Source organism: Felis catus, chromosome C1, assembly GCF_018350175.1.
Source record: "Felis catus isolate Fca126 chromosome C1, F.catus_Fca126_mat1.0, whole genome shotgun sequence".
In the NCBI taxonomy this organism is placed as follows: Eukaryota; Metazoa; Chordata; class Mammalia; order Carnivora; family Felidae; genus Felis; species Felis catus.
The window spans coordinates 64,690,515-64,706,271 of record NC_058375.1 but is presented as its reverse complement, the minus strand read 5'-3'; the positions used below and the strand labels follow the sequence as shown (position 1 = coordinate 64,706,271).

Sequence of the window (15,757 nt, the reverse complement as noted above, 5' to 3'; positions counted from 1 at the left end):
AAGCCCTGCAAACATCAATTAAAACCCTGGCTCTGCACTTTGCAGCTGGGGGTTTGGTCTGTAGGGTAAATTTCTTTTTTCATGACACAGGCAGAAGTCAGCATTGGTAATTTACAAGAGAAACAAGGAACAATCCCAACAAAAAATAACCAGAGAAACATCCACCCTGATTTTCTTCAATCTTTCCTATTAATGTCTCTTTTAGACCATAAAATGAACTCTGGCACTGTGAACAATTTTCAGATCAGATTTACAATTCTCTGGCATGACAGTTTTGACTCAAAAGCAAATCCTAAAAAATTTTTCTTTACAGTGCTATAAAGACTGCAAATAGATTTTTATTCAAGTGCCGTGACTGTCTCAGATCTAAGGGCATCTTAGTCTAATAAAGAGATTTTTTAAACTCAGGAATTGTTAAGTCATAGGAGCTCTGTGAATGAGCTTCAGTAGACTTACCTAAAATTTGTAAAAAAAAAAAATCTTTTGTGCATTTTATTAAGACAGAAATGCATCATTTTCATCAGATTGTCTACCGGGCCTCCTAACCCCACTAGACAAGAATCTCTGGTCTGATGAGAAGGACCCAAGGGCTGGAGGAAGAGTTCTGCTATTTTGCTACCATCCAGCTACAATAGAGCTGCACTGATGTTAGTGTCTTCTTCCCATAAAATGTTTTCTTCAGATGGCCAATGATTCTCTTTGTTTCTTCTATTTTAATACTTAAGTCTCCGATGTTATGAGATCACAATTTGGCTGAATCTTCACCTCTAACTTATTGTATTCCAATAACTGTATTAAGTAATGATTCAGTCTTTTCATTGGTACACTGAGTATCATCAACCACAGAAAAAACTAATTATGAAAATATTAATATTAACATTGTTAATGGAGCAAAAAGATCAATGCCTTCCATTTTGAGACGGCATTACTTCTTTGAGCAAGTCAAACACTTAGGAAACTTTTTTGTGCCATTGGAATCTCATTTCCTTATGTGGTACATTGTAATAAAGCCTAACTTACAATTTAAGTCTAATATAACACTATGTCAGGTATGTGTTTTTAACTCTATCAGTTTTATTGGGTTTCCAAAGACACAACAGTTGAGAAGTTGGGAAAGTACTACTTAAAATTATACAAACAAGGGGCTCCTGGGTGGCTCAGCCAGTTGGGCAACCAACTTCGGCTCAGGTCATGATCTCACCGTTTCCAGGTTTGAGCCCCACGTCAGGCTCTCTGCTGATGGCTCGGAGCCTGTTTCAGATTCTGTGCCTCCCTCTCTCTCTCTGCCCCTTCCCCACTCATGCTCTGTCTTTCTCTCTCAGAAATAAATAAACATTAAAATTATCCAAACAATTATTTAGAAATACTTTTTTATTTGGGGGCTAAAGAACTTTAAATAAGGTTAAAATTTATCTTTTTTTTTTTTTTTTTTTTTGTAAAATCAAACTAAAGTGAAAGTAGTTTCATCATTATAACTTAAAAAGGCAAATCAGGTAAAAAATACTGATTTTTTTTTTCCCATTGGATCGGCACCCAAGAAAAGCCACTTTTTGAAGGTAAAGAGGATTTCTAAATGAGAACAGGTTAATTAGACATCTGAAAGATCATTCCTGTAGTGGGCATGTATGTAAAAGTATAGCTAACTTACTGTCATGATGAGCCCCTTTTCCTGGAAGTATTTAATCAATGGAGCAGCGTTCTGCTTGAAGTTCATTAGTCTCCTTTGGGTAGCTTTCAGATTATCATCCGGCCGCCCCTGTTGCTCTGCACGCTTCAGTAATCTCTCTTTGAGCCTCTGATTGGCACAAGCCAGGAATACCACCAAGTCGGGAGTACAGATCTGCAAACAGCATCAAACAAGTAGACAAGCATTCAACACACCAACCAATGCAAGTGAGGGCAGTGGCATTCTGTTGAGGCCATCTTTGGCCCTCTATGTCTCTGCCAGTAGGGCTACTGCTCTATACAAGAGCAGAAGGAGCCATGGTTATTATAAAGGCATACGTTGTTTTGTTGTACTTTGCTTTATTGATTATTAGCAACCTTTTTGTCTAACAAGTCTATTGACACCATTTTTCCAACAGATGTGCTCACTTCGTGGTTCCGTGTCACATTTTGGTAATTCTTGCAATATGTGAAACTTTGTCATTATTACTCTATTTGCTATGGTGATCTGTGAACAGTGATCTTTGATGTTACTATTGTAATTGGTTTTTTTTTCAATAAATGGAATTTATTGTCAAATTGGTTTCCATAAAACACACAGTGCTCATCCCAAAAGGTGCCCTCCTCAATACCCGTCACCCACCCTCCCCCCCCCCCCCCATCAACCCTCAGTTTGTTCTCAGTTTTTAAGAGTCTCTTATGCTTTGGCTCTCTCCCACTCTAACCTCTTTTTTTTTTTCCTTCCCCTCCCCCATGGGTTTCTGTTAAGTTTCTCAGGCTATTGTAATTGTTTTGGGGTGCCACGAACCACACCCATATAAGATGGCAAACTTGATCAATAAATGTTGTGTGTGTTCAGACTGCTCTACCCACTGGCCACTCCCTTGTCTTTCTCCATCTTCTTGGGCCTCCCTATTCCCTGAGACACAACAATGCTGAAATTAAGCCATTAACAACCATATAATGGCCTCTAAGTGTTCAAGTGAAAGCTAGAAATGATAGAGCTTAGTTAGGGAGTCATGTCAAAAGCTGAGATAGGCTAAGAGTTAGGCCTCTCACACTAGTTAGCCAAGTTGTAAATGCAAAGGAAGGAAATTAAAACTGCTACTCCAGTGAACACATAAATGATAAAAAAGTGAAACAGCCTTATTGCTGACATGGAGAAAGTTATGGATAGAAGATCAAACCAGCTACAACACTCCCTTCAGCCAAAGCCTAATCCAGAGCAAGGCCCTAACTCTCTTCAACTCTGTAAAGGCTGAAAGAGATGAAGAAGCTGGCAGAATAAAAGTCTGAAGCTAGCAGAGGTGGGTTCATGAGGTTTAAGGAAAGAAGGCTTCTCCATAACGTAAAAGTGCAAGGTGAAGCAGCAAGTGCTGATACAGAAGCTGCAGCAAGTTATCTAGGTAAGATAATTAACGTAAGTAGCTTACACTAAATAACATATTTTCACTGCAGACAAAACAGTTATGTCCTTGAAGATGATGCCATCTAGGACTTTCTCAGCTAGAGAGAAGTCAATGCCTGGCTTCAAAGCCTCAAAGGACGGGCTGACTTGGTTGTTAGGAGTTAATGTACCTGGTGACTTTAAGTTGAAGCCAATGCTCATTTACCATTCTGAAAATTCTAGGTCCCTTAAGATTTATGCTAAATCTACTCTGCCTGTGCTCTATCAATGGAACAACAAAGCCTGGATGATGGCACATCTCTTCAAAACATGGTTTACTGAGTATTTTAAGCATACTCTTGAGACCTACTGCTCAGAAGAAAAGATTCCTTTCAAAATACTGCAATACACCTGGTCACCCAAAAGCTCTAATGGAAATGGACAATGGAATTAATGTTGTTCTCATACCTATTAACACAACATCCATTCTGTAGCCCATGGATCAAGGAGTAATTTCAATTTTCAAAAAGTCTTATTATTTAAGAAATACATTTTGTAAGGCTATAGCTGCCATAGCTAGTGATTCTTCTGATGGATCTGGGCAAAGTACATTGAAAACCTTTTGTAAAGGAGTCACCATTCTAGATGCCATTAAGAACATTCATGATTCATGGGAAGAGGTCAAAATATAAACATTAACAGGAGTTTGGAAGAAGTTGATCCCAACCCTCATGAGTGACTTCGAGGGGGTTCCAACTTTGGTGGAGGCAGTAAACTGCAGATGTGGTGGAAAGAACTAGAGACCTAGAACTAGAAGTGGAGCCTGAAGGTGCAACTGAATGGCTGCCATCTCCTATTAGATTTTAACGGATGAGGTCCTGCTTATGGATGAGCAAAGAAAGTGGTTTCATGAGATGGAGCCTACTCCTGGTGAGGATGCTGTGAAGATTGTTGAAATGGCAACAGAGGATTTAGAATGTTACACAAACTTAGCTGAAGCAGTGGCAGAGTTTGAGAAGATCGACTCCAATTCTGGAAGAAGTTCTACTGTGGGTAAAATGCTATCAAACACCATCACATGCTACAAGAAATTGTTTGTGAAAGGAAGAGTCAGTGAAGTGGCAAACTTCACTGTTGTCTTATTTTAAGAAATGGTTGCAGCCACCTCAGCCTTCAGCAACCACCACCCTGGTCAGCCAGCAGCCATCAGTATCGAGGCAAAACCACCCACCAGCAAAACAAGTACAACTTGCTAAAAACTCAGATGATGGCTTGACTTTTTTTTTAAGCAATAAAGTATTTAAATTTTTTTAATGGTTATTTATTTTTGAGAGAGAGAGAGAGACATAGAGATAGAGGGGGCAGAGGGGCAGATAGAGAGGGAGACACAGAATCCGAAGCAGGCTCCAGGCTCTGAGCTGTCAGCACAGAGCCCGATGCAAGGATCAAACTCACGAGCTGTGAGATCATGACCTGAGCCAAAGTTGGATGCTTAACTGACTGAGCCACCCAGGTGCCCCCAAAAAGTATTTTTAAATTAAGGTATGTACATTGGTTTTTTAGGCATTATGCTACTGCACACTCAGTAGACTACAGACTTGTGTAAACATAACTCTTATATCCAGGAAAACAAAAATTTAATCTGACCTGCTTCATTGTAATACTCACTTTACTGCAGTGGTCTGGACCTGAACCTACATCTTTCAGGCATGCCTGTAGTTCATATAAATGGCATTCCCCAATCCACAGAGCTATTTGCAGTGGCTTCCATATTTCTGGAAAATACTTTTCTAGACTACTTGCCTACTTCTAAATACTTGTCTACGTTGAAACAAGATTCTAGGTTGAATTAAGAGCAATATAGGCAATGCGGCGCCTGGGTGGCTCAGTTGGTTAAGTATCCGACTTCAGCTCAGGTCATGATCTCACAGTCCATGAGTTTGAGCCCCACATCAGGGCTGTACTGACAGCTCAGAGCCTGGAGCCTGCTTCAGATTCTGCGTCTCTCTTCTCTCTGCCCCTTCCCTGCTCATGCTCTGTCTCTCTCTGTCTCAAAACTAAATAAAAACATTGAACAGAAAAAAAAGAACAATATAGGCATAACTTTGCCAAAGGTATATTGTAAAATCCCCGATTTTTAGAGGGGACATGACTACTGGGCCACAGATATTGTCTACAGTAATTAAGTACTGCTCCTATTAATGTTACTTGCTGCCCTTTTAGAAGTATTGGCTGTATGCAATGCCCAATGCTAAGTTATTTTCTTATGATATTGGTAAACTTTGCAATAATCTGCAAGGTTAATATTATCTCCAGTTTAAGATAAACAAACTGAGGCTCTGAGAAATGAGGTACTTGTCTGAGGTCACAAGGTCAGTAAGGTCAAAGCTGATATTTGAACCCAGGTCTGTCTGGTCGAAGGCCTGTGTTTCTTCTACTATTACTAAGAACCAAATAACCCCAAAGCCTTCACAAGTTTCTGAAAATATCAACAAATGACTTGAAAACAACGTATGGAATAAACGGTTCTTGTTAACTCAAGTACAACCAGTACCACATTTAAAAGACAACATGGCCATAGAAAATGAATATAGTTTCTTGTTGAGGATGTGACAAGACAAAATGGCAGTTTTACATAGTGGTTTAAAGAAATGATTCCAATTATTTTTGTCTCCTTACATTAGTATATTATTTGGGCATATACCCCAATAAATATAAAATATGCACATATTACCATACTAATATAGGATGTATGTTATAAAATATACACAAGAAATGCAATTTAAAAAGAATGAGATATAATAATTGTAATTCTAACATTTTTTCCCCACACCACAGTGGTTTGCCGTGTACACTTTAGAGACCACTGGTTGGAAAATGGACTCTGGAGGCTGGAAATATGCACTCCAGTTTTTGCCCTAGGACTTGCCAACTGAGTGATAGGCATATGGTTTAATTTTGTAAATCCTCTGTGTCTTGATCTATCAATAAAGATACGCAGACCTACCTTGCTGAGTTACTATAAAGATTAAGTAAGATAATGTATGTGAAATACACAGCACATGGTAAGTGCTCAGTAAATTTTAGCCATGTTTATTATCTCTTGGCTTTCATGAGTGTAGGTTGTCCCGGTTTTCTTTTAACTTTTTGCTATTTATTTATTTGTTTATTTATTTTATTTGCTCACATTTTTTCCTCCTTAAGCCCATGAGTGGGCACCTTCCTTGAGGCTTAGATCATGTTTTTAGGTCATGTCTCCAGGTCCTCATTCTCTTCTCATTCTCTCAGTTCTCTTTTACTGCACTTTTCAACTACTACCCTTAGTGGATGGATCCTGAATCTACATTTTCAGCACTGACTTTCAACAGAATCCAAGTCCTGTATTTTCTTTTTTTTTTTTAATTTTTTTTTTTAACATTTATTTATTTTTGAGACAGAGAGAGACAGAGCATGAGTGGGGGAGGGGCAGAGAGAGAGGGAGACACAGAATCTGAAATAGTCTCCAGGCTCTGAGCTGTCAGCACAGAGCCCGATTGCGGGTCTCAAACTCATGGACCGTGAGATCATGACCTGAACCGAAGTCAGGCACTTAACCGACTGAGCCACCCAGGCACCCCCAAGTCCTGTATTTTCAAATGCTTTGTATGATGGCTCTACCTGTAAGTCTTCTTTTTTTTGGGGGGGGGGTAGGTATTTTTTTTAAAGATTTTTAATTATTATTTTAGAGAGAGAGAGAGTGAGCAAGCAGGGAAGAAGGGGAGAGAGAGAGAGAGAGAGAGAGAGAGAGAGAGAGAGAGAGAGAGAGAGAATCCCCAGCACGCTCCACACTCAGTTTGGAGCCCCATGTGGGGCTGGATCCCACGACCCTGGAATCATGACGTGAACTGAAATCAAGAGTCAAATATTCAACGACTGAGCCACCCAGGCACCCTTCTACCTGTTAAGTCTTAATGTTATTTGTGGTTTAGAAAGGCCAAAATCAATCTCAGCATCTTTTTCTGTAAATGAAATTCCTATCCTGCTTGCTTATTTAATTATTCAATCAATTAATTAATTAATTTTATTTTTATGGTATTTTTTATAGTAGCAACACTACTTTCCTAAATCTCTTAGGAGACTTAGTATCATTTCTAACCTTCCTCATCAAAACTTTCATGTCTCCAAGCTATCAGCACTGCCTATGGATTTGGTCTTTGAAATACCACTCAGACTCCCCTTCTTTCAGTTCCCACTGTCGTTGTGTAAGCCACACATTAGCATAAGTGATTAAGAGCGTGAATTTTAGAATCAGATCATCCTGAATATGAATCCAGAATCTGCCATCTATTAATTTTTGTCCTTTGAGCAAACGGTTCATTTTCTCTGAGCCTCAGTTTCCTCAACTGTAAAGTATAAGACTCTCTATCTTTGTAGTTTAGTTATTTCTTAATTAAAAAAAATAACTGTTAAATAGCTTTTGAAAAGCCTTAATAATTTAGAAAATCACTTTATAATTTTAGTGTGATATATGACAAAGAGATTATCTGAAGTTAAAACCTTTATTTTATCAAATATTATATGGGAAAATTTTTGTTTAATAAAATCGTTGGTAATATTTGGCCTCACTCAACATAAAAAATGACATTCTTTTAAATTTACTTTAAATAAATTATATTAGGAAGAAGACAATTTTGACAAGTAAAATATTGTATTATGCTTGGTTTGGTCATGATGTATATGAAAATATGGGAAAAATCCTGAATTACTAGCTCAATATTAAATGCAGAGAAAAACTTCTTGGCTTTTTAAATTCTTGCATTTTGTACTGAAATTCTTGTATTCTGCATTTAAACAAATGAAATGGTTTACTTTAATATATTTTGTGTTTTGTTTCAGACTACAGTGTAAGTGCTTCTCCCTACATAACACAATGAAGTAATGGATAGACTCATATATGTAATCACCATTGTATTTTGTCTTTTACTCTTAGGTTCTGAAATATTAGAGACAGCTTGAAATTTACGTAAGACTTTTTCAACTTTGAATAAAATTGCATTTTTTTAATTAAAAGACTTAAAAAAAAACTTTAGGGGCACCTGGGTGGCTCAGTCAGTTAAGCACCCATGTGTGAGCAGGGAGGGGCAGAGAGAGAGGGAGACATAGAATCTGAAGCAGGCTCCACGCTCTGAGCTGTCAGCAGAGAGCCCAATGTGGGGTTTGAACTCACGAACTGTGAGATCATTACCTGAGCCGAATTTTGACACTTAACCAACTGAGCCACCCACGCACCGCAACAGTAGCCCATTTTAAAGGAAAAAATATTTGAATTGTTTATGTTTTTTTCCCCCAAATAGAAGCAAACACCACTCTATTCCAAAAGATGTGAAGTCCTAGAAAGTTTTCATAAAATTCACTTGTGAAATGTTGAAAAGTATCACCAAACAAAGTGGATCTTTGGCATACTTTTTCTTGCCCTAGGTTCTCAAAATATAGTTGCTGATTCAATGAATGAGTGAATAAATTAATCTTTGAGAACAAAAACTCAGATACTACCTTTGTCTACATGAAAGTAAGCTTCTCAATTGCTGATAGTATTTCTCCTAATGAATCAACTAAATCAATTTTTTTCCCTATCATTATATACACATGTGAATCTTCCTCTGTACATTGACTTAAAGTCCCTTACCTAAATGATTACTCTGTTAAAAAGGACTTGTGCCTGCTTTGATAAGCAAAGACATATTCACCAAGTCAAACTGCCCAGTGAGCTTGCGGGGTGCCTGGGTGGCTTAGTTGGTTAAGCATCTCACTCTTGATTTTGGCTCAGGTTATGATTTCACACACTGTTCATGAGATTGAGCTCCGCGTTGGGCTCTGGGCTGACAATGCGGAGCCCGCTTGGGATTCTCTCACTCTCTCTCTAGGAATAAATAAATAAACTTAAAAAAAAATACTCCCTGTTCCTAATTATCAGTACTTTTGACTGGCCTATTCTTTATGAAGATATGTCAGAAGGCCTACACTCCATAATTCAGATCCCACTGTCAGAAACCAGGAAGCAAAGTACTAAAGACATAAAATTTTTAAAAATTTTTCTTAAAAAGAAAAGAAATAGAATATCATAGCTGGAACACAAACTGGATTCACAGAAACTAAAGGATGGAAAAAACTTGGGAGGTTATCTGACCCAGATTAATGCCAAACCTGTAATTATTTCCACAGTCTCTTGACAAGTGATTTTTAAAGTTGGGCATTTGAACTTGAATGTTCTTGTGAGCATTTCTTGGGATAGGCACCTAGTAGTTATGAGGCAGCCCTTTTCATTATGGGAAGGCTTAATAACTGGGAAGTCCTTTCTAATATTGGGTTCAATTTTCCTTCCCTATTCTGCCTACAGCGAAAATGTAAAATAAAAAAAAAATTTTTATCCATTAAACATTTATTGAACACACTGCATTATCACAGAATCTAGATTAGGTCGTTATAGGAAAAAAGGATAGATAACTGTACTTCACTAACATTTAACATGGAAATACTTTCTGGGCAGAGTTTTAAACAGACTAGGGGACTGGGAGACAAAAACTGGAATGGGTCCCACCATGGAGATGTTCTAGAAACTACTACTACTGCCCCCCTTTTGGTTGGACTCCTAAAGGGCTGTATCAGAGTATGTGTGAACAAGCCTCATAGGACTAAATCCTTTTAGAATCATCCCAAATTCTCATTATATTAGGTGATTAAATGTATTCAACAGCCAATTAGGCATAGCTGAAAAGAGAACGAGGGAACTAAAACAGTAGAAGAAAATATCCAGAATGAAGCAAGGGGAAGTGAGGGGTAGGAAAAGTACAGAACATAGCAAAAGAGAAATATAAGAGAATGGTTAGAAAGTTCTAGAGTAAGAGAGAAAATGAAGAAGCAATCTTTGACAATACAATAGCTAAGAATTTTCCAAACTCACAAATAATATCAAGTCTCAGATTCAAGAAGCAATCTAAAAGCCAAGCAGAATAAACAAAAAACTCAGATCTAAGCATATTATAGTAAAACTGCTAAAAGTTTAGAAAGACAAAAAGACCAAATCAAAACAAACAAACAAAACCTTTAAAGCAGCCAGAGAAAAAGAAACGAAAGATTCTCTTCAGAGGAGCAACAAAAAACAGCTGTATTTTCAAAAGAAACAATGAAGCTACAAAACAATGAAATGCTATCTTTAAAGTGTCAATACAAAATAACCGCCAGCCTTGGTTTCTATATGCAATAAAAATATCATTCAAAAATTAAGAGTAAATGCAGATATTTTCAAACAAAAACTGACAGAATCCGTCACCAGAGATTCTATACTGAAATATTAAAGAATATTCTTTAGGTAGAAGGAAAATTATCCAAGATAGAAGTTGGTCCAGAGGAACAAATGAAGAACAATGAAGTGGTAAATATATGGGCCAACCTAAACGAATAGTGACCATATAAAAGAATACTAAAAGTATTTTGTGGTGTTTAAAAAAGAGATTAGTCATGAGGCAGGGACATGAAGTTCAATTGTTTTAAGGTCTTGTTCAGGAAGTGGCAGAAATACTGAATTCTATGAGACATTAAGTTAAGGATGCATGTGGTGATCCCTAGAACAGGTGTCAGCAAATTTTTTCTGTAAAGGACCAGATAATGAATGTTTTAGGCTTTTCGGGCCATATGGTCTTGTAGCATGAAAGCAGCCATAAAGCTGTCAGTGGGGCCCGGGAGAATCTACAGGAGGAGGGCCAGCCAATAAAGTTACAGTGTCCAGTTAGTCCTTGGGACCCGCAACTGGGACCCCCATCCTTCTGGGCCTTCTGAGCAGCATGTGTGAGGAGCCTCTGTCCACCAGATCCTGTCCCCTACTGGTCAGGAGTTGCCCCTGGCATATCACCTCCCCCATACTTTCACACTGTGTATGGGTGAGTCCCTGGGCAGGAAGCCAGACACACCCAGTGAGTAATCACACATTACAATGGCACGAAACTGGTCACAGCAGCAATGGCCAAGTAAAAGGTGGGCTGCGAGAATGAATAGAAGATAGGGCATCAGAGGTACTTGATACAGTTGCACTCTTGAAATAGAAAGATACAGAAATGCTAAAAGCAAAAGGATGGAAAAAACATACCATGGAAACATTAGCCAATAGAAAGGTGGTAAAACTATACAAATATCAAACCCAATTTGACATTTAACCGGCAAAGGAAAAAATAAACTGAAAGTATCGAGGAGAGTGGACTTTGAAAGTTCTCATCATGAGAAAAACAGGTTTTGTCACTATGTATGGTGATAGATATTAACTGGATTTATTGTGATCATTTGGCATTTGTAATTATGGAATCATTATGCTGTATACCTGAAATGAATTAATGATATGCCAATTACACCTCAATTAAAACAACTGAAAAAAATAAATAAAATGCCTAATAATACATTTCCTACCAAAAAAAAAAAACAGGCAAAATAAACAGACATTTCTTAAAAGACATACAAATGGCCAACAGGTACATAAAAAGCTGTTTAGCATCACTAATCATCAGGCAAATGCAAACCAAAACCACATCGAGATATCACTTCATACCTGTTAGAGTAGCTATTACCAAAAGACAAAAGATAGCAAGTTTTGGGAAGGATATGGAGGAAAAGGAACCCTTGTGCACTGTTGGTGGGAATGTAAATTGGTACAGTCGCTGTGGAATACAGTACAGATAGCCCTCAAAAAAAAAAGTTAAAAATAGCACAACTTCATAATCCAGGAAACCCACTTCTGGGTATATATGTATAAAGGAAACAAAATCAATATCTCAAAGAGATATCTGCACTCCCATAATTATTTAGCTTTAAAAAAGTAGGAAATCCTACCATCGTGACAACATGGATGAATCTGGAGGACATTATATTAAATGTAATAAGCTAGTCACAGAAAGACACACACCGCATGATCTCACTTACACGTGGAATCAAAAATAGTCAAACTCACAAAAGAAAACAATACAACGGTGGTTGTCAAGGGCTGGGTGGAGAGGGATATGAGGACATGTTGCCCAAAACATACAGGGAATCAGTTATGCAAGATGAGTAAGTTCCGAAGATCTATAGAACAGCAATGTGACTATCGTTAACAGTACCAATTAATATTGGTACAATTAATATACCTGAATTTTTGCTAAGATGGTAGATCTTAAGTGTTCTTACCAAAAAAAAGGAAAAAACAAGAAGAAAGGAAAAGAACAAAACGAACAAATAAATGGTAACTATCTGTGGTGGTGGGTATGTTAGCTAGATTGTGGTTATTATTTCACAATGTATACATATATTGAAACATCAAGTTGTGTACCTTAAATAGACACAATTTTTATTTGTCACTTATACTTCAATAAATGTGAAAAAAACTGAAAAAATGTCAGAAAAGTATAGACTTTAGAGAGAGAAGTATTACTAGAGTTAAAGAGTGTCACTTCATTATGTTAAAAGGTTTAATTATCTAGGAAGAAATAATAGCCTTAATTTGCATGACCCAATAATATAGGTTCTCAGTATTCAAAGCTGAATTTAAACAGAACTAAAAGAAGAAGGTCAAAAATCCACAATCATAGTGGGAGATTTTAATATATCTTTCCAAATAACTGATAGAACAAGTAACCAAAAAATCAGTAAGGATAGAGGAGAACTTAATATGATTAACTATATATATATATATATATATATATATATGTGTGTGTGTGTGTGTACAAAGATATATGTGTGTACATATATATGTGTACATATATATAATGTATATATATATGATGTACACATATATATATAGTATACACACACGCACACACACACAAAACACTACAACTACCAAGTTGAATATAAAATCTTTTAAAATACACACAGAAAATTTATAAAAGTTGACCATATTCTGAGCCATAAAGGAAATTTAAATACATTTCAGATGTTTGAAACACATGCAGATTACCTTTAGTAACTACAGTGAAAGTAAGCCTGCACAAATAATAAAAATATAAATTAAAAAATCCTCATGTTTGGAAGTTAAACAATACACTTTAACATAATTCCTGGGTCAAAGAAATCACAGTGGAAATAGAAAATATTTTAGATTAAATGATGATAAATTATGACATTTCAAAACTTATGGGATGTAGCTACACCCATAGCTACAGGAACATTTATTGCCTTAAATGAATATATTGGGGGAAAAAGAAGTTGAAATTAGTGATCTAAGCATCCACCTCAAAATGATAAAAAAAAATTAGGCCTTTTTAGGTCAACTAAAAAGTTGAAAGAAGAAAAAGATAAAGATAATAGCAGAAAAAATATATAAAGTAAACATATACCTAAGGGATGATTCCTTGGAAAGGCTAATAAAATTGATAATTCTGGTGAAACAAATCAAGAAAAAGAAAGAAGGTAAAAATAAATATTGGTAATAAGAGGGAATATATTCCTAAATATCTTAAAGAATTTAAGATGATAAAGGATATTAAGAACAACTTAATGAAAACAAGTTGCAAAATTATTTGAAATGAACTGATTTCTAGAAAAACACAACTTCCTTAAGCTGACAAAAGAATAAACAGAAAATCAGATGTTAAATCCATACTCAAAACCCTCACACAAAGAAAACTCAAAACCTGATGGCTTTACCAGTGAATTAATTGTACCAGACACCAAGCTAACAGAAAACCTTCTACTAAATATAAAAGGAATGACAACTGGAGCATCTGGGTGACCCTGTCAGTTAAGCTCAGGTCATGATCTCATGGTTCGTGAGTTCAAGCCCTGCATGGGGACAGCGTGGAGCCTGCTTGGGATTCTCTCTCTCTCTCTCTCTCTCTCTCTCTCTCTCTCTGTCCCTCCTTCCCTAAGATAAGTAAACTTAAAAAAAAAAAAACAAGGAATGAATACTTCTCAATTCATTCTGTTAGGCCGGCATAATCTTGAATCCAAAGCCTGACAAGGACATTAAAAGAAAGAAAAATTATAGACTAATCTAACTCATGACCATAGATGCAAAAAATCTAAGTAAAATATCAGCAAATGAATCCATCAATATATAAAAAAATTATGTACACCATGACCAATTTGGGTTTATTTCATGCAGGAAAAATTGGTTTTCCTTTCAAAAATCAAGCAATATAATTTATCAAATGAACAAAATAGAAGAGAAATATCAAAAGATCATTTTAACAAATAAATAAATATGGGGAAAACATTCGGTTAAACTTAACATTCATTCATGATATTTTCAAAAAATTCTTTTTGTATTTGAGAGAGAGAGAGGGAGAGAGAGAGAGAGAATCTTAAGAAGGCTCCATGCTCAGAGCAGAGCAACATAGGGCTTGATCCCACAATCATGGGATCATGAACTGAGCTGAAATAAAGAGTTGGATGCTCAACTGACTGAGCTATCCAGGTGCCCCACTCATGATAAATACTCTTATCAAACTAGGAATTCAGCAGAACATCCATAATTTGATAAAGAATAAATACATAAAATTTATAGCAAGCACCATTCTTAATCAAGAAATGCTGAAAATTTTCCCTTGTGTTGAAATAAAGATGCCTATCATAATCATTTCTAGTTAACACTGTAATGGAGACTTTAGACAGTACAATAAGACATGAAAAAGAATTAAAACATAGGATTGGACAGAAAGAAATATAATAGTCATTTGAGACAATGTGATTGTACATGTAAAAAATCCAAAAGAATTTAAAAGCGATTAGAATAAATACGCAAAGTTAGCATGGTCTCTGCCTACAAAAGCAGTATACAAGAATCAATTTTATTCCTATATATTAGGAACAATTTAAAAATGAATTTAAAATGCTACTGAACAGAGCTTTAATGTGATATTGCTTGAGAAAGACTCAACCAGCCATTGTTGGCTTTCCAAGAAAAGCTACACTCCCGAGGGGCATATGCCAACGAATGTCAGGAGATTGAGGAAGCTGGAGCAGCAAGGAAATAGTTTCTACTCTAGACCCTCCAAAAGGAAATACAGCCCTACTGACATATTCACATTAGCCTGGGTGAAGAAGGAGGCCCAAAGGAAGGAATTCTGGAAGATATGCCTGTCGATCCTGACAACGAGGTGTATAAACGCCTTCTGAGGAAGGGTATCAAGACTAGGAACCCAGAGCCTAAGAAATACTTTCGTTCCCAGTTTCTTGAGACCTACTAACAGATGTTCCATCCTGTACAAGTATTCAGTTCCAATGTGCCCAGTCATGACATTTTTCTCAAAGTTTTTTAAAAATTTTATTTAAATCCAAGTTAGTTAACATGTAGCATAATAATGGTTTCAGGAGTAGAGTTTGGGAATTCATCACTTACATACAACACCCAGTGCTCATCCCAACAAGTGCCCTCCTTAATACTCATCACCCATTTAGCCCATCCCCTCACCAGCAACCCTCAGTTTGTTCTCTGTATTTAAGAGTCTCTTATGGTTTGCCTCCCTCTCTGTTTCTATCTTATTTTTCCTTCCTTTCCCCTATGTTCATCTGTTTTGTTTCTTAAATTCCACATACGAGTGAAATCATACGGTATTTGTCTTTCTCTGACTGATTTCACTTAGCATAATACATTCTGGATCCATCCTGTTGTTGCAAATAGCAAGATTTCATTCTTTTTTTATAACTGAGTAATATTCCATTATGTATGTATATATGTATGTGTGTGTGTATATATATATATAT

At 36.5% G+C, this 15,757-nt stretch overlaps 1 protein-coding gene across 4 annotated transcripts in view; it reads right to left on the bottom strand.

Annotated features, from left to right (window-relative positions):
- Window positions 1-15,757, bottom strand: part of AK5 (adenylate kinase 5) — a 263,749-nt gene that overhangs the window by 195,731 nt on the left and 52,261 nt on the right. For all 4 annotated transcript variants that reach the window (XM_003990243.6, XM_019837266.3, XM_011284927.4 and 1 more), the window contains exon 6: window positions 1,649-1,840. In XM_003990243.6, the coding sequence (XP_003990292.2) occupies window positions 1,649-1,840 (192 nt within the window). The remainder of the gene's footprint in view (window positions 1-1,648; window positions 1,841-15,757) is intronic.